Genomic DNA, 25,144 nt, shown 5'->3' on the forward strand with positions numbered 1-25,144 from the left:
ACCGCAAATCGCAACGGTTCTTCAACCGCACTATGCGGGTAGCCGCATTGCGGGTAGCCGTCCGGCTGGCCGCATTCGCAACCGCATCCTGCGGTCAGCCGGACGGCTACCCGCAATGCGGCTACCCGCATGGTGCGTATGAACCCTAATAGTTTTCGATTTATGATTTTTAAGTATCATCTACATATATTCAGTAGTTATTTTTGTTTGTTTAGACTTCGTGGTTTATACTTGAACCTAAAAAAATTGACGCATTTAATACAAAAAAAATTGGTTGTCTGTAAAGTCGGTTTACTGACGATAGATGAACGTGACAACGCAACGTCCGATTGTGCTTCTTTGTCGCTCGTTCCGCGCTCTCGCTCGCACTTCAAGCCTTACATGGAACGCCTCAGAGCGAGGTAACGCCGCATGAGTCTTGTTTTTTCGTGCGTGCAGCCGGCTCAATCGAATTATAAGACGTTGTCACGTCAAAAAACACACACACAATTAAAATCGGTCTGGTCGGTTCTGGTTGCCGCGCGTCACGCAGCCCGATAGCACGCGCTCTATCACGCGGGTTGAGAGCGCAGTAATGTTCAATAAGAACAATCACACCAACCTGAACCAATATTCGATAGCGGTGGGATGGCTCTTGTCCTCCTCCGCGAGCAGGAACCACACGAACTCGGTGTACGACATGCGCGGCTCGCCGCCCGCCGTCACGCGGTTCTGGTTGCCGCGCGTCACGCAGCCCGATAGCACTCGCTCTATCATACGGCTTGAGAGGGCTGCAACGTTTATATGAAAGGTGAAAGGAATTTGACGATATATTAAAAAAGTAAAAGAAGAGAGGAATAGCCCAAGGAATACTGCCTTGTCTATTCCCGTCTAAGCTTAGGTCTAAGTAATGCTAATCGCAATAATCGGACTCTTATATCTCATAATCGGAGCTGCACAAGACTGCTAATTACCAAAACGAAATAAATTGATTGTCTGACTGAGCATAGAATACATGAAACTTGATCTTTACATATTTTTATTTTATTCGTTTTTTTTAATAGTTAATTAATTTTTATTATCCATTTTTATAAAACCTTAATTATTAAACTGGTGAAAGTTCACGCCATAAATAAAGGTAATTTAATTGATAAGACTTCTTACCGTGGTCATTGTGCCTCGCAAGGTCGTGTCTATCAATGAATAAATCGTGATCCTTATCTAATTCCCAGAATTTGCAGTAAATTACGTAGAAATGTTCATAACTGAAAGAAAATTATTTGTACACATAAACGAAATTGCTTTAAATAAAATATATGTACCTATACAATTCAATGAAGAAATAATCGTCACTGAAATTTCAAATGATTTCTTTGATAGCATAATAATTTACCAAGAAAAAATGATCAAAGCATTTTAAAGACTGCAAAAATTTCAAGAAATAAAGTACCTATTCTATTAAACGTTATCAGTTTTATAATAATTGAAAGTTGCGGCATATATAATTGTTAAGTCCAAACGTACTTTACGTATAATTACCTAAAGTATTGTGTCACTTGATTGATGTCCTCCTCATCTTCAAGAAGCTGGATGACTTGCAAGAAGTTCGATCTTCTCAACTCCGGAATGGATATCCGACCTGACCACGAGCGGTTCACACAATAGAATATCCTAGCAATCACCTGAAAAAATAAATTATAACATTATTATTATTATTTACTTGCTGACAAATTTCGCCTATTCTTAAAATAAGGATTTTCTCATTTCTGCAACATTCTTTATTGCTCAACAATGTTTAATACTGCGCTCGTAAAATGAACTAACTATCCAACCACAGACATGTATATATGTCTGTGTATCCAACACAGAAATTTTGAATTCGAACCACGAGTTCCTGAGATAAGCCCGTAAAAATGTTAAAAAAACTTACTTTATAATATTAGTATAATAATTAGTATAGATTCTCTTAGTTCAGGTTTAGGTATAGATGATTAGATCGGTTATAAACGTACCTATACTTAAATTATTTTCGTTGTTAATATTATACAACGCGTGTTTGAATTTCGATATCTTTGTGGTTTACTTCTGGGTTTGTTTAATTTTCCTTAATTTATTTATCTTTTGACGTACATAAATAACTTACGACATCATGTATTTAAAACAAACATTTTCATTACAACTTTGTTTAGTTTTAAAGCAGATCGGAAATCATACACATAAAATATAAATAGGCATTATTTGTTTAACTCGTCGAAAATTACTAGGGTTAATAGAGAGCAAATTCATTGAACTGGTTTAAATATCATTAACCAGTTTATACAATTATCATAATGTTCAGGGTTCGTTTTGAACACGTTTCATTTACTTTTAAAGGTAATTTGCGGACATGAGAAAACATACATTTTACTTAGAAGTCTTTTTAAATGATGAAAGTTTAGTACGTAGGTAGGTAGTATTATTTTTATTGCCTTTGTTTATAATGCAGAACAATAAAGACAAAGTCAAGAACACAATTGGGATAAATACTGGCTCATGGGACACCGTATTTTGATAGATTTCGATAATTATTTTTTGTTATGTTCGTTATCGTAAGGAGAAGGGTCTTATAAAAGACCTTAAAATATGTGTGCCAAAAGTTAATTAAACTGAATAGATATTAAAAACTTCACGCGCTTGACAGCCCGTGCGAAGGCGGACTGCAGCTAGTAAGTAATAATTTATAACTATTCTTCAACAAACTATATACTATTTTCACTAGACTTCTTAAAAACTTACAGTATGGACGTATCTCGAGTGGAATTCCGTAGCCTCCTTCAAGAAGGACAGTCCAGGGTGCGTATCAACGACATCCTGGACCAAAGGCACGAAGTCCTCCGGCGCTAATGTGTTACTCTTCCCTCTCGTTAATATGTACACAAATCTGGAAGCTTGGTCGTGGCACTGTGTTGACAGTCTGAAAATTAATAATGAACATTTTATTAGAAAATAATTTGGTTTTTATTTTGAAAATCGGTCTTTAACAGTTGACGGCAAAATCAGTGAGAAATGAATATGGGTTGGTACTTAAATAAGAAAAAAATAATCAATGGAATAGTATAATTGAGTATTAAAAAATATACCTACCGGCCGAATTGAGAGCCTCCTCCTTTTTTTTGAAGTCTGTTTAAAAGAAGCTCCTTCGGGGTCGAATGAAATACTATTTATTTTTGTTATATTATAATTTATTTTAGAACTTGTATTTCTGTGGATATTTTTAAGATTTTTAAAGAGAAATAGAAAGCCTCTTCAGAGATCAAACGGTCTTTTATATGAATTAAGGCGACGTTGCTAACTATTTTTGAACACTTCACAGCAAGCTGTTCGCTACAAATAGTACAGAATAAAGCGAGTCACACACGGTGAAGATACCTACTATGTATAATATTTTATCTTAAGATTCTTTAATATAAAATATTAAAGTATCTTCACCGTGTGTGACGCGCATAAAGAAAAAAAATATTTATAAGATATTTTATGTTTTTCGAGTTTTCATCAATTTATCTAGGTTAACTGTGACACTTTCATTTTCAGACGTTCAACAATTTTTGCTTGAATGAGCTGCAAACGCCTGAAGTCAAAATATATAAGCTTTAAAATTTCTTAGAGCAGTAAAGTGATAAACGAGCTTTTGCACTTTGCATGTTGAGAGCAACGCGTTAGGTCATTTATTTATTTAATACATTTCTTGTATTATCAATTCTCGTTTTCAGAAACGACATAATATATATCTGTATACAATTTCGAATAAAAAATAATAGAAAAAACTGTTTTACTGAAAAATTGGTTGACTTACATGATAAAATATATAGTGAAACATCCTTAACATAAGGAGTCACTTGATTAAAAATATAAAATTCGACGCAATATAGTATCAAGTACCTACGCATTGCCTGGCTGTACTTACATTGTACATTTTTATTAATTTCAAGAGGTTGGTTGTAGCAAAAGATGCACACGTACCTATAACGTGTGCATCTTTTGCTACTAGTAGAGTGCCGTAAGGCATAAAAATGGTCAAACCTCGGAACCCAGGGCCAGTCAATGAATCTGTATATCAAGTATGAGACTGCATTATTAAAACCTCAAATAAAAAAGTTAAAAAAAAAAAATTGACCGATCTCGATTTACAACAATTTTTAACAACAATTTACTGAAAAATGAGAGGCGGAAGGGGGAAAAAGTGTTTATAGTGAAAAATTTAATTTTATTTGTAATAAATTATATGTGTAGAGTAACTTCAATGTTAATTTATTAGATTATCGTAAAAATAAGTTACAGAAAAAATTATCATTAACTATACACATTGTTACATCATTGTACATTATTGTCGTCGTCGTCGATCTCGTTGATATAGATTGTAGGTGAAGGATTAGTGCAGCTGTCACCATTGCCTTCTAAGCAAGCTGCAGTGCAGTTTAATTCACTTTTCCTGCACCCACAAGATGCTCCACATCCTGTTTTGCACGAGCAAAAAATTATTTTTAATAAAGATTCTGGAGCTGGTCGTTGCGTCATTGTTTGCGGTGTAAATAAGATGAATTTTTTTCTCCCTCTGAGTCTGTTTTAGCGTTGTTTTTAAACACATGTAACAATCCGCGTGATATTTAGCTCCCTGAGCTACTAAACCTAACACGCCTACAATTCTTTTATGAATATTGCGACAATATTCACTTTTGTCTTCACATATCAAACTTACAATACTTTTCTTGAAATCAGTACTAGTGACGTAGCTGATTTGTTGTCTTGACGACTTGGACTTCCTTCTTTCCTTCATTTCATCCGCTTCTTTTTCACAAAAGAAAAAAGAAGTTTTCCAATCAAAATCAATTGAAGTAGCTGTTCAAAGCTTTTTTTTAGGTGGAGAGCATGCAGATGTGGTGTTCTTTTTTTAAATAAGAATTAATGCATCCTTTATTAATATATTTTTGTCTGCATACCGAATGCACGTAGACAAAGTCGCGAGTATTAATATACTGAGAAAGTCCATCCCCTCTTTCCGCAGATGCAGCTTTTAATGATGATATGCCTCTAGTGACTTTTATAATATCTCCTAGTTCAGAGCTTAATTCAGAACTAGATCCGATTTTATCACAAATGAGGCAATCATTGCTTGTACTATCAATACTGGATGGTTCACCCATTGCGACACGTGGCTGCAACAACAAATATTAGTAATATTCATAACTAACTTTTACATAATTAATGTAAAAGTTAGTTATTAGATAGATATTATTAAATTCTACTATTATATTCTAACTTTTAACATCGATTTATTACAAAATATTCATAACTGTTTTCAAAAGCATGTAATATAAATGAAAAACAAATACTTACAATTTATGCCACTATTTTCAAAGTTTTTAAAACTCAGTAATGTTCAGTAATTAACTTTTATCACACTCACTGCATAATAATATATACATTAATTTTTAATAAACAAAAATCTGAAATAAATATTTTTCGGAACGAAAACAGCAAGTTATAACGTCGTGTACTATCCTGTGAGGGCCCGCCATGAATAATACCGAACAGCTGCTGTTATCCCCTCTGTTCTCCAACCCGACCTTCATCGGTATATCTGCAGTCCCTAAAGATCCAAGATCAAGTTTTCAAGTTTGTAATAGTTGTTCTTTTTAAAATATGACTTTTGTCTAATATAAATCAATGAAAACTCCAAAAAATTAATAATTGTTTATAATAATTATTAAAAAATTGAGAGCGCGAAAAAATTTATTTTTAACATTTTTCTATATACTATTAAAAACATATTTTCAAGGTTTATATTAAGATTCATTGACTGGCCCTGGATTCCGAGGTATAAACCTTACGGCGCTGCACTATACAGCGAAATTCGAAAAATATTTTCTATGTGAGTTCTTTGACTATTAATAAATGGCGTAGTAAAAGTCAAGTTCAGTTCGATTTATTTACGATTCATTTGCGGTGTTCATGTGAGATGGTGCTTTATAGTAAAACCACATATGGTTTGCGTTTAAGATATTATCGAATCTATAAATATATACGTAAGTCGGAGAGTTAAGGATACACGTCTTCTCTGTTAAAAATAGCTCGTCTTAATAAGATTGATGGATTTTATTTTACAAGCTAACATCCCACATGAAACAAATTGAAGTTGCTTTCGATATTCATTCGATTTTGATGTTCTGGTTATATTATTGTAAGTGAGGTAGAGCTGACAAAAATTCAATTATAGTAGAGCCATTTTAATAGGCAACATTTGACAGTTCAACAAAATTCAAGAACGTAACCTAGTAACGACGACATAGAATAACATGATATTTCGTTTTGTTAGAACTGCACATTTGCTTGACTTTTTTCAATTACGACTACATATTTATAATAACAATGACCGATACAAGTAATTTTAAGATTTCACTTAATGATAAACCATTTTAAACATAATAAACAATTTCTGAATTGAAGAACTGACGTCACTACAATTTTGTGTCAATAAACCTTTTTTCTTTTTAAATACTTACCAGAGACGTTACTCTAAAAATCGAAATCTGACATCTAGAATCGAATGCATTGATTACTTGTGAATAAAAATTATCATAAATCAATAAATTCGATTGACAAATGTTTCAAATCCGTATCGATTAATTCACTTTAATCGATGTTTTTAAGCAGGTTACCTCTCTTCGAAGATAAAATTGATAGACGTCAAATGTTGCCTATTAAATTGGCTCGACAATAAGGCTTACGTCTTTAGGTTGATTTATTGGAAATTTTTATTGATTAGAAATTGGTATACGACAAATTTTTATAGCGATCTCTTTAATCAATAGAAGTTTAAAAGCAAAAAAAGCTCTCATTCCTCAAAACCTCGAATGTCAAATCGACCATTTAAGCAGATGTGAACAGCATCTGTCCCATTACAGAACAAGACACGGGTCACTTTTCAATAAATGTCAATGGAATTTTTTTAAAACACAACAAGTCTATATTTAATATTCTTGAGTTGAATATTCTGGAAATTAACCATGCATACGAAGAGGCAAATTTATTCCGAGATAGCCATCATAGCACCTGATGAATAATAGTTTTCCAGATGTCTTTTATGAAATCTTAGAGTTGCAAGTTGAAATGAATTTCAGAACTGTTATAAATGAAAATTCAAGTATTCAAAGCTTGGCTATTTTCTTATATATAGGCACGAAACGGGGATAGAGCCTACTTTCTTAAAAGGCTTTCAGCTGATTAAATTACATAACGTGCTGTATAAGGTCGTTCTTTTAAGGTTATATGTACAATCTCTAGCAATATAGTTTTGATTTGACTCTGGATTGTTGCTTATATTATTTGCTTATATTTGAGTTTTGGCAATTTGCTTTAAAATTCTGAAAATTTGAAAAAGTTTATTTAGTAAGTAAAATCTTGCCACCTATATAATTTGTGAATGATTTTCTATTTAGCGAATATTATTTAATTACATAACGATTTATAATCTGTATTTAAAATAGTATTGCAACACACATCCGCACATCTCACTTTTGAATTTATTATAAAAACATATCTTCGAACTTTTCACGAGAATTATCTCAATTAATCTCATTTATCCGTTCGCCATTTATTGTTTATATTAATGCTTGCATATTATTTTAGAATTTGGAAAATTACGAAACATGCACCATGTAAAAATTGCAGCATTATATTTGATACTGTCAGAATCTCAGATTATTATGATGATGATTGCAAGATAATAATGGCCCAATGCCTTTCCTAAACTTTCCACTTGTAATCATCGGTAATATAATACTATACCAGTACTCGTAATTGTTTAATGAAACAATAATTCAATGTATACTTACTCTCTCCAAAAGTCTATAAACTTGTGTCCGTCAACCGGCGCGTGGAGGTTTTGCTGTGTCGCTAAGAACAAAGGCATTTTCCAGTACAGAGGACATTCGCATGCCTTTACTATGTGCTTGAAACTTTCACGAGGAACCTGAAATTAAATATTAAAAATTTACAAATAATATTAATAACTAGCGGTCCGCCCCGGCTTCGCCCGTGGTACATGTTTACGTTTTCTCTACATAAGAACCATCCTCGTACTTCAAGGAATATAATAAAAAAAGTATTATCGAAATCGGTTCAGCCGTTCTCGAGTTATGCGATTCATTTTTATATATAAGATAGATTTACCATCTAGGGTTACTATGTCAGTATTTTTTCATGAAAAAATCTGATGTCGGTAAAAAAATTGGCACCAGTTTTACTTCATGACATCCGCATAGAGTCCGTATGGTATTTAGAATAATGTTAATTAATACCAACTTCTTATTTTATGTTTATTTTTTTGGATTCAATAATTCTTTGTCAGGAAGGTATTAGGTGTGTCCATAATAACGTCTAATTTATTCGCATTCAGGTTTTTAACAAATGCTATGACTGATTTGTTTTCCATCTTATTTGTATAACTTAAAGCGAATTAATTACGGTTATTAAAATGCTGCTTATAATGTGTCGACTTCACACAAACGCAGTGCTGTTAATCCGCTACGCGAGTTCATCGATTTCGATTAAAATAGTGCAAGGCAATATCAACATTACTGCGTTAATTTAAAAGCTAGACTCGTGTACAGATATTTGCTTTCTATTTGACGTGGTCACTCATACACGTGTCCCGTGGGTGGCCTATTCGACTTCCGCCATTATTGAATATAGGGCGCGCTGACACATGTCGTCAACGATGCGTAAATAACGACTTGTATGTAATGAACCTTATCGCGAAAATAGTCAACTTATTTTGCATAAAATGCAAACATAGAAAACAAGATTTATAACATGGTTGTTTTTTAATTGACGTATTTGTTTAGAATTATCAACTGTGAAACGTGGTGAAACTGTAAAAGCTTTAAGCTTATTATTCTATCAGCAAAGTATTCTTCAGTTGGTAAACTTCTAATAAAGTATCATTAAAAACATGTTCATACGCTTCGTCGTTTTTGTGAACGTCGCGTTGCGGTCGGTCGAAAATAAATTCAATTTTCCTCATAATAAGTTTGCTCAAATATTGATTAAGTAAAACAACATAACATACTCATATTGCCCACTACACCTACACCGCGAGTCAACCTCCCACAACACACTACTACGCATTTAGTATTTACTAGGACGTGTATGTGTGATTGCGATTGCAACTTTTTCGCGCCGCCCTTTCTGATTGTCTGTGCTAAATCTTCACCCCAAGCCTGTTCGGGGTTATCGACCTGCGGAAGTAGGTCACGTCGGTGTAACTAGCCTATTTATAGAGGACTATATCTTTGACAGACCGATACACTTGTGCAACGATGGAAAGTGGTTCAAGTGCTTTTATGACACTAGTCTGTATAAGATCTATTCTCGGCGATTTTTGTTTTAACAGAATATGATCCAATTTGTATGTGTTAGGTTTCGTAACTAAACTTCTGATGTTTTAAATTTTCATGGTCTTGTTCCTCAATATATAAATGAAATAAATAGTACTGAAATATAAAGGCAAAGTAAAACATTAATTATCATTTGGATTCAGAATACAACGTATTATTTATTAACCTAATAATATAATAAAGACGAATCCTTAAAACTTATCCATGTGAAAGATATTTAATATTTAAAGCACAGATGATGCAGCTATAGGTACTAATAAATATTCGGATCATTTAAGAGTTATTTGAGTAGTCAAATCTAATTATGATAGATAGGTAATTTTACATAATTTAATATTGATTAATGTAACTAGGAACTTATAATTCAATTTCCATAAGGGAATCATTGTAAGTGAGCAAATAGATACTAATGCGCAGATCAAAGCTTCAGCACAATAATTACATCAATGTAATGTTGGTATTGATATTGTAACAAAATAGAAACCGGAGTGAGTCGTAATATCCATAAGCTGTTAAGTCCTAACGTAACAGGAAAGTTTTGATGGGTTTTTAAACCGCTTTCAATCGATGTAGCGTAAGAGATTATTTCTTTGTACAATTAAGAATTCTTAATGTAACTAAATATGGATTTGCTTAACGATGTTGCTTTACTTGGATGTTTTTTCATCTAATCAATCTAATTTATAGCTCATTAAATCAGAGACTCATTATCAAGTTAGTCTTCCCGATTGGAGAGTTAAGAAACATGGCTTTTCTAATTAAAAAAATATAATTAATAGGAAATAATGAATTTGTAGCACAAAATTTGAAGCAACAATACGATATAGTATTTACCTAGGTACCTTAACTTTCTTTTTTAACATTATGAAAATTTTAACTTAATTTTTATAATTCTGATGTATAGATAGAGTAGAGTAGATATGTGTGGTTGGTCTGAAATCGAATTTAATGCAAAAAGTACTTATGCAAAATCTTAAAGCTTTAAGAGCAATAAGTGAGAAAGTAAACAAAAAAACATAACGATTGTCCACACTTTGGTGGTTGTTTTGTGCCTTCGACCTAAATATGGCGAATCGAAATGGGGTCGTAGTAATAGCAAGCCTTTAATGGCAGACCCACAAACAATTATGTTATTATCCTTACGATGTTTTTAAAATTTTTGGGATTTTATAGTTCAATTACATTATTTCTTCAAACAAATAAAGTTTTTTCTTTTAGAAGTTTTACAAGAAATTTCAGGCAGAAATAGTAAGTAGGTTTGTATTCGATACGGAACAAGAAAAAAAAAATATCTTGCTTAATACACCGATAATTGTTCTAGTTTCAACTAACTTTTAACTGTAAACTGAAAACAAAGGTTTTTTTTTAATTCAATAGAAATAATATCATGAACATTATCTATTTGAAAACATGACAAAAACAAATACCTACCTCCTTATATTTTGTTGTTAACTTAAATATGAACCTATCTTAAATCTACATCAATTATTGGAATTGAAATTAAAGGTATTATAAAATTTTATTATTATTCGGTCTTACTTCTGTAAACTTTGCAACGTTACTTTGTTTTTTATGTCTCCCAACTCTAGTAAAAGTTTAAAGCGCCTGAGGCATTTGCTAACTCTTGTATGTACATTTCTTTAACGACGTCTACGTCGTAAAATTGATTAAATATATTATGAGTTGTTATTAGGGCATGCAGAACCGGATCCGGTTCCAAGTTTCTGAAACCCGGTTCCAAATCGAGCTCAGAACCGGGTAGAACCGGGTTACCCGGTTCTTTAATAATACTTGGAAAAAATACGAAATTAAACAAAAGTAACTGTAAAAGTACCTGATAGGCCTTTTATTTTACGCGGTTTGTGTCTTATTTGATTAAATTAATAAAGAAAAAAAAATTTCAATACTTCTCTTTATTTATCAGTCTTATATAAAAGTACCTTGGCCCTTAGTCAAACGTCAGTATCGCCAAGGAATAGAAATTGCTAAAGCTAATTATTGACATAAGCTCATGATATTTTGGTAATGGTTCGGCCACACTACCAACGACGATGACGACCACGACCAAAATTCAAATCTTGCCAAAATTTATTCAAAATAAAATATTTAAATCTCCCGTCATTACGGTACTCGGAAATAAATTAATTCGAGGTCAATTAATAAAAAAATAGTTTTTTTTGCGATTTTCGCCGAGACGGTAAGTTTATCATACAATCACCTGGAACCAAAATTGTACATCATAAAATTATCTATAAAAAAGGTTAAATACATTTTTTCCTAGGAGCTACCGTTTCTATGAAAAACCTATTTTTTTATCCATTGATCTCGAAAAAATTGTTTTAATTGTGTTTTGCACAATTTATTTAATTTCGACTGGATGAAAATTTTGTCCGTGGTCGTCGTCGTCGTTGGTAGTGTGACCGAATCCTTAGGCAAAACATCATACGCTTATGTCAATTTGTATCGATAGCGTATTCTATTCCTTAGCGTTTTGACGGTTGTCTCGGCGCTCTTGTTATCATAATATCACATAAAAACATGAAAAGTACCCAGCTGTAGGTTTTGAGTCCCACGCGAATGTCGAAATTTGCGAAAATTTTCAGCATTTACGGCTGTATCTTTTGATGCGTTGGCTTGTGAGTTCGACTTTTTCACATAAAAGGGACCGAAGACTTGAGTATTCGATATAAATTTCAGCTTGATACCAAAAACAAAAACATGACTCGATCATTATATGAATCAGTAAAATTAACAGCTTTTCAAATTCACGAGAAATCTAATAAAAATATTTCTGTAGCCTAATTTTTGTCATTTTCGAAGCTTAATTTTTTTTGGCAATACAACCGTAGGAAACTTATAGCATCTAAGGGCGTATTCAGAAAGAAAGCTTGAAACTTATAAGCGCTTATCGGCGCTTGTCATGTTCATATATATTTTCCTGTCAGTGCTGGTAACCCGCGCAGGAAAATATATGAACATGACAAGCGCCGATAAGCGCTTATAAGTTTCAAGCTTTCTTTCTGAATACGCCCTAAGGTAAGACAACCAATCGGAGCCACGCTTGAGGCGTGGCACGAAAATTCGCGATGCACGTGAGTCTGACGTTGCCAGATACAATAAATTTTTTAAAATAATGCAGCAAAATATAAATAAAACTTTATATTTTAATATTTTGGTCGGAACCGGGAGAACCGGGTTTCATACTATTCAGACCCGGTTCTCAAGATCATCAAAAAACCCGGGTTTACCCGGGTTTTTCGGAACCGGGTAAACCCGGGTGCATGCCCTAGTTGTTATCCAATCTAATTATGGGCAATGGAATTGAAATATCTACATATTATCCGACTTAAATATCTTCAAACATGGCCGAAGCATATTATAATAGAGCGCTTTGTTAAAATCTGTTATGTTTGAAGTCTATTTCGTTGTTTATAATAAATTAATGAATTGTATTACGTATTACCGCTGCCAAAATATATCAGCGATGTTTAGTACAAAATCGTAAACACGGGCAATTTAAATCGATCTCAAAGGTAGTGCCAAGAATTTGGTGTTAAATTCTGAAAATTTATTGTTCTTTTTTTCATATCGCTACATTCAAAAGTTCTGAAAATATTGTAATCGATTATAGAGGGGATTCATTCTATTATTTAACAAAATTTTGTTGGTTGTATATTTGAACTATTTTCAAATATTTCTTGTGAAATATATTTTCAAACTCATACACAAAACAAGCTTTTTATTAATTACTTTCTCTATCTCCTATTATTATATCCTAGTACCGTCCTCTTATTTTCCTCCATAAGCCACTGCAATGCATAAACTGTGAACGTGCTCTCATCGCAAAATTGCCTTCATAAAGCGACCGAGCATTTCAAGAAAATGCCTAGGTACAAGGTTAATCATCCAAAATATATATAGGATCGGATTATTTCGCTTTTAGGCTTACCGTTAGAGAGCTAGGATCCTTTTCAAGCTTCTTAGGCTTTCAGTTATTTTTATTTGCAGCTTTTTACGATACTCTTGTGTTGTCTGGCTGTAATATAACTTGACCTTTTTTCATAAAAAAACGACGGCTATAAAATGGCGGCAATACGGATTAATTGAATTATAATGTTGAATAGAAAGAGTAAATTATGTATTGGTATACCTAATATACATAATTAAATTGTATATTTTTCAAATAAAAATGAAATTTGATAACTGTGTTTTAAAGTGTTTTCTCAGGTTTAAACTGAAGTCAAATCCACATTTTTATTTTAAACGCTAATTTGTTTTCTGTTTAATGGTGCATAAAAACATTCATTTAAGATGCTATTTTTACACATTAATAGTCTGTATAAATAGCCACACAAAAATGCAAAGCGTCCCATAAAACTGTCTCGCGGTATTGTGAAATTTTCATATTCCCAATGTAATATGAACAAACTTGTTTTATTCATAAAGATTTTCAATGCGTCTGTAGTCTGTAGAATAGACTGAATATAATATTGAAACCACAATACTTTTTATAACAGTAACGTATGATAAGAATAATAAATTAAGTATATAAATTCTGCTATTGTCTGGAATCTAGACAAGACGAATAAACTATAAAGCGCCTTAAAAATAATGTTCTAATTTGTTACGCAGTCCCTGTGAATTGCATAATTTTACAATTTACTGTTATCTATTATTATAAAGATTTAGCCTTGATATAACTTTTCTTCTCCTTCAAAATTGTTTATTCATGCCCTAATTATAAGTAAAGTTGGTCTATGTGAGAGGTTTACTCTATCATATCGCAACATTAATCATTAAACACAATAATTACGTGATTTCAATAAGACGTTGCGTAATCTACGGGAATAAATAATAATCTAGTTGAGAATTTAGTATTGAATTAATCGATAAAATATGTTTGGTAAAACTCTTTATGCTTTTTTAAAAACTTACCCTACCTGTACTTGATTTATTATATTTTAATTGTAAAATGATATAAATCTAGAGACTCAAGCCTCAAGAACATATTTAAGTATATGTAAGTAATTACACATAAAAATATCGAGATACATATTTTTTTTGAATATCTGCACATGATTCGTACGTAAATTATTTCTCATCGTATGACCTTTATAAATTCCTTAAAAGTCTGTAAAACGCGACCTCACTTTTAGATCGCAGTTTGATATTTAATATTTAAAATCTAATCTAGGCTCAAAGATTTAGTTTAAAGCAGTTTGTCTATAGCGCGGGTAGGTACCTGAATATTTCACACTTGTTACGTGAACCGAAAATTATAGGTTCTTGAGTATTTCCTATTTCGAAATTGATATTTGTTCTTGACTACTATTTATTATGAACTTCAATTGTAACTTTTTAATAAATGATGTCGGTATTATACGTAAGAGTCGATTTAATGAGTTTAAAAAAAGTTTATTTTTTATTTGGTATTTGTACTTTATGAACAATTAGACTAATTTTTAATTAAAATTGCAATTGCCTAGTGAAAGAACACGTTTACGATGATTTATTTTAATAAATTGATCCTGTTATAAAAACTTAATAACATATCAATAGCTCGACAGCTAAATCCAATTAAGTTATATAATGAAAGGTGATAGTAAATTCTAATGCTATCCAAGATTAGTACAAGCCATGCTTACATAACTAGATCACTATGTTTAAAAAGTTTAATTCAATACTTCCTTTCGAGTTTACACATAAAAGCAAGAACAATGGAAGTTTCTTTTATGAGTATAAAATGCAGGCAAATTGTCACCGTGACCATGGTGACTATAATATATTTAAAAGACACAAGTTTTTTTGTTAAATAATTATTATACATAATAACAATAACTAAAGCATTATTATACATATAGGTATGTATTTATTATTTTTTTAATTATCGGAAACATTTCTTTAATTTTCTTATTTTCGTTTGTTTTATGAATATTTAAATCTGAGAATGAAATGTTTCAAACACCCTCGAGATTATTATTGGTTTAAAAAGTTGCTATCACCTTATTTGTAAAAATCCTGGCCTTCGAGTGAATATTGTTGCACACAATACTAAACATATTACACGGGCGTGCCTCATTTAAATGATTTGTTATATTCAAATAGTAATATTAAGTAACTGCTTTATCTGTCAATCAGAGAATTAACAATGTTACGTATACAATGACTATTCAGTACAAGTCTGTAAATCTTATTTTTATGTAACGTTAGGTTTAGTTATACCATGTTTAGAACATTTAGCAAGTCTTCGCAATAATTATTCTTGAATGTATTGCCAAATTGTATAGATTAATAGGACATATTGTTATAATTTAGGGGCTTCTCTAACAGATGCTAGTTTTAATCGATGATTTGTTTGGTACATGGGTGCCTTTTACTTTATATTTTATTGCTTTTAGTCCATAATCTGCAGACATACGAAATTTCAGCCACATCGATTGGGCGGGAAAAGACGCTCCCGGGTCGTAACGATATGAAATTTAAGTTATTCCAAAAGACTGGAATTTGAGACACAAAATACCGTCAGAAATGGCATGGTTGTCGATCGCCATATATTAGGTGGTTTGGACGATATTTTTGCTTGTCGAATTGTTTAGATTTATTGTCCCTAAAAGTCATACATCATGTCGTGCCTTACGGTGGTCAAAAGGATCTCAATCCAAATTACAATCGCGTATTTTATGCTGTGAATACATTTCAATAAATCACCATAAGTTGAACATTTATTTAGTCTCAGGACATTCTATGGACACATTTTCGTAATAGCAGTTTGCTTTTGTTTGTGTGTTTGATAAATATTGTACTTCATAATTTTCTCTATTTAGTAAGTAGGTAAACGAGATCATAATATTATATTCAATCTCAACATTCTCAAGTTAGATGCTACATATAAATTTAAAATTTAGTTCATAAAAACGTTTCTTCTTAATCCTCAACATTCACCAACGATATTTTATGAATGATTCACTCAAACAACGATTAAAAGTTTTAGACTTCTAACTTTCGCACTTTAAACTTCGACTATCTATTATGAATAATTAATAATAATATTCTTACCTGACTATTTGGAAATGTAGCGAAGGCGGATTGGACCTTGTGCAGCGCATGGTCCTGCTGGTGGGCCGGCGGGGGCCGTCCCTTGGGGAAGTAGAAGCGGGGTATGACCCGGGACGGTCCCGCCGCGCGGACCGACCGCTGGAGGGTCGTGTGTGGTGGCGCTGATGACGGCTTTGAAGGTGTTGATGCTGTGTAGTTCTGCAAACAAATTATATACGTTATTCACCAAATTTATTAAACCAAAGTTGATTACTGTCTATCCCTATGTATTATTCGATTTTTAAAACTACGCAGCGGAATTTGATGTGGTTAGTATATGGAGTGATTATAGAGATAGAGTTTTATGTATAAATATGATGTATAATATATTAGAGTACCTAAATTTAGTATCAGCATGTACTCATGTGGAGCCGGGGCAGATCGCTAGTTTAGGTACATCGTTCCTAATCGTTTTAACAACGAATTAGCAAAGGTAGTTAATATAAAGGTATTTTGATATCCATCATACTTTTTTGTATTAAAAATGCTGATATAAATGATAATTAATACACGATAAATCAATCTAAATTGTAAACATATGAAAATAAGTACCTACTAAGTACTTAAAACAATTTCTACAAAGACTTTTCCGACCATTTTCTGCTTGAATGAACGCATTCGTTTAAACTGAATCGCAGACATACCTCATCACTAAACAGACTGGATGTGAATGCTAAATGCTAATGTTAATTATATGCTATTTATTAAATGCAAAGAAGTTTTTAGATAAAACAATAAACCGCTCTTTTGAATAATGAAAACAATTCTTCGGATGTTGGATTGTTAATCTTTGTACGCAGATCGACTTAAGACTATAGATTCAATTAAAATTTTATTTTAGTCTTCAATTATTTTAAACTAAATTTACTGAACTGTTTTGTTTTGTTCTTCGTAAATTAGTGACTTTATGATCTACAGCGTCGTTTTGTACTCTCACCACTAAAGTGAGCTATAAAATTTGGATTGCAGACTAAAGTAAACTTTACAAATCGTTTAGCGACCTTATGAGCTAAAATCCACACAAAAAGGTCACTTGTGTTAATTCGGACACTAATATTGTTGACCTTTGTGGTGAAATAATAAAAGTTATTCAGGATTAAACTCATTGTGGAAATGTAATTTACGTGTATTACTTAGAGGCTAATTTATTTTTCAGGCATGTTTTCAAAACACATGTGTAATACTATTACCGCACTAATACCTATTACCATTTAACCATTTTAGTTCATATACAAACTCCAATTCACATTGTTCAGAATTTATATATTTAAACCTAAATATTATATTCTATTAGGTTATTAAACCTATTTAGGTTTAAATATACAAATTCTGAACTAGGTATGTGAATTGATGATTCTCAGAGAAGCTAACCAGCTTCACATGATTAACGCGCATTTTAGATGAAACATTTAAGAAAACCGAATTGCATACGAAGATTCTGGTAGAAATGTATTTATGAATCACAATCGTAAGTACAATAATACAGCAATGTTTTGCGAAGAGTATTTTGAATATAGCTGATATAAATAAACGTGTAGGCGTGGATTCAGACGAGTGGGAATTGGGAGCAGCTCAGTTAATTGTTCAGAATCATGTTTCATGATATAGGTAAGGTCGAAATCTAACATTAATAGAAACGTCCTCTGTGAAAATGGAAGGACTATTTGACTATTTAATATAAAATGAAAATAAATAAAAATTGAAAAAAGTTTTATTTTATGAAATGCGTAAAGATTTATTGCATCTATGTATTTCATCCTCAGAATTCACTTCGTTGATTACCTCTTATATTTTTTCATTTTAAATATAATACTTAGTTTCCATGTCATCAAACGTTCTTTTTATTTTCCCTATTTTCCGTCTTTGGAAATAATATTTTATTAACTTTCGAATTTCACTCATTTTGTACTCGCACTCTATGATACATTTAATATTTGTAGAAATTAACGAATTATATTCGTGTGTTACTATACGGCTCCCACGCAATACAAACATACGCTTTAGTAAGGTTCACGATATGTTTGGATAATATGTAGTCATATTTCAATCGTTGTTTCAGCACCGCATTAATACACGCAATCGAATCATAGCATACAACACTTTTATGAAATAAGCCTTCTAAAGAAAATGGGTTTCAGGAGCTCCTTAATCTATACTGTACTTTCCGCCGTAGTTAAAGAAAAATCTGCATAGTTACCGTTACCGTGGGATTTCCGGGATAAAACGTAACCTATGTGTTAGTCTGCGTCTTGTAGCTACCTACATACCAAACATTGTAATCGGTTCAGTAGTATTTGCGTGAAAATGGTATCAAATATACATACACATACACAGACATCCATCCTAACAAACTTACGCATTTATAATATTAGTCGAATTGCAAACTCAACATAAACTTAAATCCCCTTTAAAATATTCTATTGTGAGCATTTGAATAATTCCAATGACATAACTATCTACCTAATGGTTTAACAATATGTTCTTTACATTAACTCTACATCCTAGATATTAGGTACATTACGTCTCCATCTTTTCTAGCTCATAGCTTCAAGAGTTATGCTACTGAGTCCATTTACATAATCCACTGATATTGCCTTTTTATCGCCGCCGGTCGTTAGACCACGTCTATCAAGCAATATTATTAACGCATATTCGTTCCGCTCTCCTTGGCCTAAAAAATTAACAACACCCTATACTCATATTTATAGGTGAAATTCAATATATCATGTAAGTAATATTGTACTATAAAAATTGTATAATATTTTAGATGAGTTTAGTGAATATATAGCAATAAGCGATGTGCTTTATAAGAGCCAGAGCGCGCCAGAGCTTTATTTATGACGATACTATTACTCCTTTGCTTTTGTGAATCAGCTGCTAACTAATTGTCTGTTAGTTTTTGGTAGATAAATTTTACTACGATTTAAAATGTCATCAATCATCATCATCTTCATTATCATCTTCATCATCATCAACCCATATACGTTCCCACTGCTGGGACACGAGCATCCTTTAAGTTTAAACTATGTATATATATATTTTTATACTAAAAAACTTCCTACTCTAAAAAAAATATCTAAAACTTGAATGGTCAAAGATTACTGTCGTATCCATTTCGGTCATATGACTTTTGTGAACCATTGATTAATACCGCAATTAAAACCTTGTTCTCAGCTTACACTGAAGTTGGAAATTTGAAATTGATCCGCAGTCGTAGGTGTAAATATCGTGCTCATTACAATGATTGTGTTTTATAGACTGCGGAGTAAAACCATAAATAGATACTATAATTGTAGTTATGCCTTTCAAGGGGATAACCACTTAGGAGCTGCGAGTAAAAACGATCCGTATTTAAAAAGTATGTTTTAAGAATGTGGAAATATTATTTACGGTTCGTTTTAGGTAAGGATCTTACTTAATTGTTAAAAGTTTCACTATCACAATTTATGAAGGCAATTGTAAAATTGTTACATATGCTACCTGAGATTCTGCAATAGAAAGAAATTAATTCAAATAGGTAATAAAGGACACATTATTAATATAAATGCATAATTATGAAAATGAGAGATATTTAAATAAAATGCAATTGTTTGTATCCTATTAGTATTACCTATAGATACCTTCATAAATATAAATTAAATCCACTTCATTTTATAATGAAATCAGTCGTTAAATGAAAACACCAACGGAGGATCAATGTGATTGACACATCAATGAACGTGAAATACCAAACAGTTTATTTATTTAATTCCAATGTTTCATTGGAAAATACACGGGTTTAATAGTCAAACGATTTGGGAAATCACAATCATTTGGAAACTTCATTCAAATAAATCGGAGTCGTTCAGGACACAAATCTATTGAAATCGGTTTAAATGAAGTAAATCCATTCAAACACTTTCAATGCTATTCCGTATTATATTAACACAACCTAACCTTAATTCTTTGTTGAGTATCTGGAAATATAGAATCTGAGAAGACATAAGAAGGCAATAAGTGGATATAAAGCCAAGACTGTCAATGTAATGGGCGTATTAAGTCGTTCTTAGTGTTTAATACGTGACAATAACCTGGGACTGCTCTACACGATACAATGTTAGAAGCCAGAAAGTTTAGCTTAAGATAAACATATCTAGAACATGGTAAATTTTTATTAAAAAGGAACAAAAAATAATTAAAATTTATTTTTTATCCTGAATGGTTATAAAATTTCAAATATCTTTCATAGCTTAGGTCAGACTTAACGAACATAAATTTATTAGGCGTTAAGACTAACCCGAAATTATAACACTGACTTTCAAAACTGCTATGCAAATTTGTTACTTGGACACTTCGAGGTTTAAAGTGATTAATGGAACACATTTTCATCTGTTATTTGGTAAGATTTCATTCAGATTTTATAAGAGCAAGGATTTATTAAAATCACGTTAAGTTTAACTGGGTAAAATAACGCAGTAAGTTCCTAATCGTATTATGGAATAAGTATGGTGTTTAAAAGGATTTGAAACCTTTGCTTCTTAGGTTGCAGTAGTTACTCCAACAATATATTATGCGGTTTACGACGTAAGAAGATTATCTACTCATTGGGCATTAGAAACACTTTTAATTAATTCAATTATAATAACCAAAACTTTACCTACTCCATACATTGACTAAACCTTACATTGTTTTTGCCTAGATATTATAATAATTGCAACTGAGAGAACTCTAAATGTTTGTTACCAGCTGTTGGTAACAACAAAACATTTACAATAACACGAAAAACTGAGTTCCTAATCCATCTCCTATCTTGAAATGTAGTTTAAAACATCAAATAACAACAGAAGGCAGAAGAAAGATTACTCGTAAAACAAAAATGTACGGCGTTAAATAATAAATTCGTAAATCGGGTACAAATTTAGCCTAACACCGTAACCTAATTTGCTTCAAACATTGCCCAAGTTTACGATTATAAATAGGTTAAGTTGCGAAGATTATGAAACTTGTATTTTTCGAGATAAGAAGCGCGAAGTAATCTCGTCGAGACACTTCGTCGTTAAGAAATCTTTGTTGTTTTTAATTTAGGCTTATCCTAAGTAGAAAACTTAGCAATATCTACGAAAGTGCTGAGCGCTTGCTCACGCTGTTCGGCACAAAAATATACTGACCTAAATGAAGTGTCCTTCAAGTGTTCAGGAATTTTCATCAAATAATTTATACTAACTAATTATTAGCAGTATGTACCCAAATATATCGTGTGTCTAAGGAATTTATGCAATGTTGGAATGCGGAAATAAAATCAAATTGAATTGCACAAAATCTTTGCCTTAAATACTTATAAATTAATTAATGTTTGCTAAAGCAAAATATGTTGGAAATGCTCTAATAACAATGCGATTGTCTATTATCAGTTCTCTTGGTCAGTTATCTAATCTATTAAAAATATAAAAACATCGAAAGCACGTGGACCGAAACTGACTATTAACAGTTTCTTCGAATTGCAACTTTTCTATGATGGAACTGTGTCCAAACTTTAATTATTCGGTATCGTAGTGTACAAATTCGCGATATTCTCGAGTCTATAATTATCAGCCTTAGCGGCGCGGGGCGGCGACCAAGCTTTATAAATAGCGCGCGTACGCTTCTCCTCCACGCCAAATTGGGAAACGGCATTGCCCGACATGCTTTGATGGATTTAACGTGTAAACGTGATCGGAACTTGATGGGAAATAGCCACATTTGGAGACTTACGCCTACCGTTTACTGCGTGGATATAAATTTTTCCTAAACGATGTAAATACGAGGCTTTGAGTATTGTCATAAAAATATCTTATGCTAAACATTTGTTAAATAACATTTCATCGTATTGATTTTTCATGTTCTTCTTTTAGCTAGAAAAAGGTCGACTAAATTATATCATAGAGCTACAAATGCATACAACTCACACTTTAAAAGTTTATTCTCTCTATTACTAAGCAAAACCCAAGTTTCAAATATTCAAGTATACCGACACAACTTCTAAGGATAATAAATGATGCTAAGTTTATAAATTGTGGTTGCTTTGATGAAGTTAGTTGGTCGAGAAAGACTCTGTCTGGCTTAAACTTAATTATTTTTACAAATTGTCAAAGTCTATAGTAATAAAATTGTGATAACGTAATTGTACCTACACTGGAAAATCAATTTTCGCTCCGTAATTTAGTTTTCTTTTTACGACGATTTTTCTTCAGATAAAATTCAACTAAGCATCCTTTGATTATATTATTTGGTGTTGGGTAGGCGTGATATTTTAGATATTTCGTAAATCGGTAATATGTATGTAAAAGAATTACATATTTTTTCGTTTCCAATAATTTCTGAATAAATAAAGCTGATTTTCCGATGAACGTGGAATCTATTTTAGGGTTGAATACACAGGATGGTTATCAAAATAAAGTTGCCAGATAAAATATTAATTGTAGGTAAGTAATGTCGAAGGTTTTTATAATTGTACATTTTTATATTAAAAGTCTTTTAAATTGAAAAGGGTCAACAAGTTACAGGAAATTTTCAACGTAATAAACCCGTAGAGCTTTTATTAATTTAATTTGTAAAAAGTGTCACTTTGAAGTCGCTCGATCTTCCGTCTTTATTTACACTTAAGGACACTGCCGTGTTCGATTGGCCGTCTCTCTCTGAACGCTGTTATACGTTTGTTTTGGTTTCAGCAGTTTCAGACCAGCTGAGAGTCTGACGCGTTTCCATGGAAACCATTGATCGCCCGCCATTTTGAATGCAGCCGTCTGCGATATGTCTAGTGACTGCATTTAATAATAAATAGAATGCGTTATGTGTAGTATATACCTCACGGTATCATCATATTAATTTTAATGTCATTCAAGCCTTTTTACGAAGACAAGACATTAATTCATTAATTCAATGTAGTTATTTTTATTTTTTCCATACAATGAGGCTGAAAGGACAATTTTCCTGATATTTATACCTATATGCCTGAAAAATTTATAAGTACATGTGTAAATGCATCAAATGCGTTGAACGGGGTCTCTACAGTTATTCATATAGGTATGTATTTTGTATTTTTGAGTTGTTTTTGATTCATAGATTATAAATATTAATAGTAATTAAATTGCATATAAATTAAGACACAATAAAGCTAACAAAAAATAAAACAAGATACCAACATTTATATCCTTTTCGGTAACAATGTTGCCCGCACTAAATCTGTAGCCGTGTTTACAAAATACAATATATTGTCAATATAAAAGACGCAGCTTCGGAAGCCATGTCTCGTCCTGATGTGTCCTGTCTCTTGTGTGAGTGCCAAGGATAGTAAATCAATAAACGGCGCCAGAAGCGGTATTTGATCTCAATTTAGAACAAATTTGTAACCGTCGTTCGAAGTATCAAGTTAAATTTATCAAGCGCATTTTTACGCATTGGTCTGGCTGTTCTGAATTGTAAAAATAGAATGTATTTATGTCAAAATGATTTAAGCGCTTCTTAAATTGAAACAATACAACTGCGTACTGAGAACTTAAACGAGGTGACGATAATGTATTTTGTAAAAGCAAACTTTTATACGGTCATAAAACAATTTAAACAAATAAACATAATATTTATATTGTGTACCTACAATGTTATTATTAACATTTCACCATTTACAAATTATACAGTAGAATAAAGTAAGTTTAATAGAAATTTCTTACCCCTGTATTTATAAAACATATTTGGAAATCATTAACACTTCCAAGAAAACCTGGCAAACACTTATAAAATGTCTCGTTCTACTTAAAACGTCTAACAGAAAATTATTTCCCCGTCAAATCTCTACTTTCATGGAGGCTGCGTACGCACGTGGAGCATGTATAATCAATTTTGATTGCAAAACCATTTCATACGGAAGGGTTACGTTAAAAGGAAGTTTCATTAAACGAGGAAAGTCGAACAATTTGTATGATTGATGATGATGTGGACTCTATAGAATATTCTCGTTAATAATCGTGTTAATAGAAAAGCTATTTATGGTGTTTGGTTAACTTCGACTAGATTATATGAAAGTTTCGCTTGGTAATTAACATATTAATTTGATGAACATATTTTTAATTGATGTACACTACTATCGTTTTATACGAAATCAAAATAAACAAACTTTGGAAAATAGAAACTGATTATGAAAGTATGTAAAGGTATGTATGTATCTACCTAGTATATATCCCAGGTAGCATTTATCACGCCCCTAAATATGGCATTACAATGTAACAATTGACAAAAAATTAAAATATATTCATGTAATTTACTATATAAAATCATTTAAAATATCGTACAACACATCGCTTCGCCGATACGCGAAGCCACTGGTTTAGTAAAATTTATGCTGAATACAGAACGATTTTTTGATGCGAGGTAAAAGTCCTTTGTATTGAATTTAATGCTACCGTACCTCTCTTTATGATATTTTCCCGAAACAAACGCCCGTGGAATAAAAATAAATCGTTAATTTTAAACATGCACATGCTAATATTACGTAAATTAAGGGCGCGTATAAAGTCAAATCACCAATCAACTTTTAGTTGATACGTGTAATATTCAAGACCAAATATAAAAAATAAAATATATGTAAAACTTGATGATATTTTCGATTATATTGTCAGATCAAA

At 31.9% G+C, this 25,144-nt stretch overlaps 1 protein-coding gene across 1 annotated transcript in view; it reads right to left on the reverse strand.

The window, feature by feature from the left end:
• Positions 1-25,144, reverse strand: part of LOC149909839 (uncharacterized) — an 89,290-nt gene that overhangs the window by 5,529 nt on the left and 58,617 nt on the right. Inside the window, exons 2-7 of the mRNA XM_090119967.1 lie at positions 16,470-16,667; positions 7,851-7,987; positions 2,755-2,932; positions 1,519-1,661; positions 1,144-1,244; positions 602-770 (exon numbers count right to left, since the gene is read on the reverse strand). Of these exons, the coding sequence (XP_089976093.1) occupies positions 602-770; positions 1,144-1,244; positions 1,519-1,661; positions 2,755-2,932; positions 7,851-7,987; positions 16,470-16,667 (926 nt within the window). The remainder of the gene's footprint in view (positions 1-601; positions 771-1,143; positions 1,245-1,518; positions 1,662-2,754; positions 2,933-7,850; positions 7,988-16,469; positions 16,668-25,144) is intronic.

This window comes from Colias eurytheme, chromosome 3 (genome assembly GCF_061535395.1).
Source record: "Colias eurytheme isolate Ceu_HAF_F1 chromosome 3, ilColEury1 Martin Lab GWU primary, whole genome shotgun sequence".
NCBI lineage: Eukaryota > Metazoa > Arthropoda > Insecta > Lepidoptera > Pieridae > Colias > Colias eurytheme.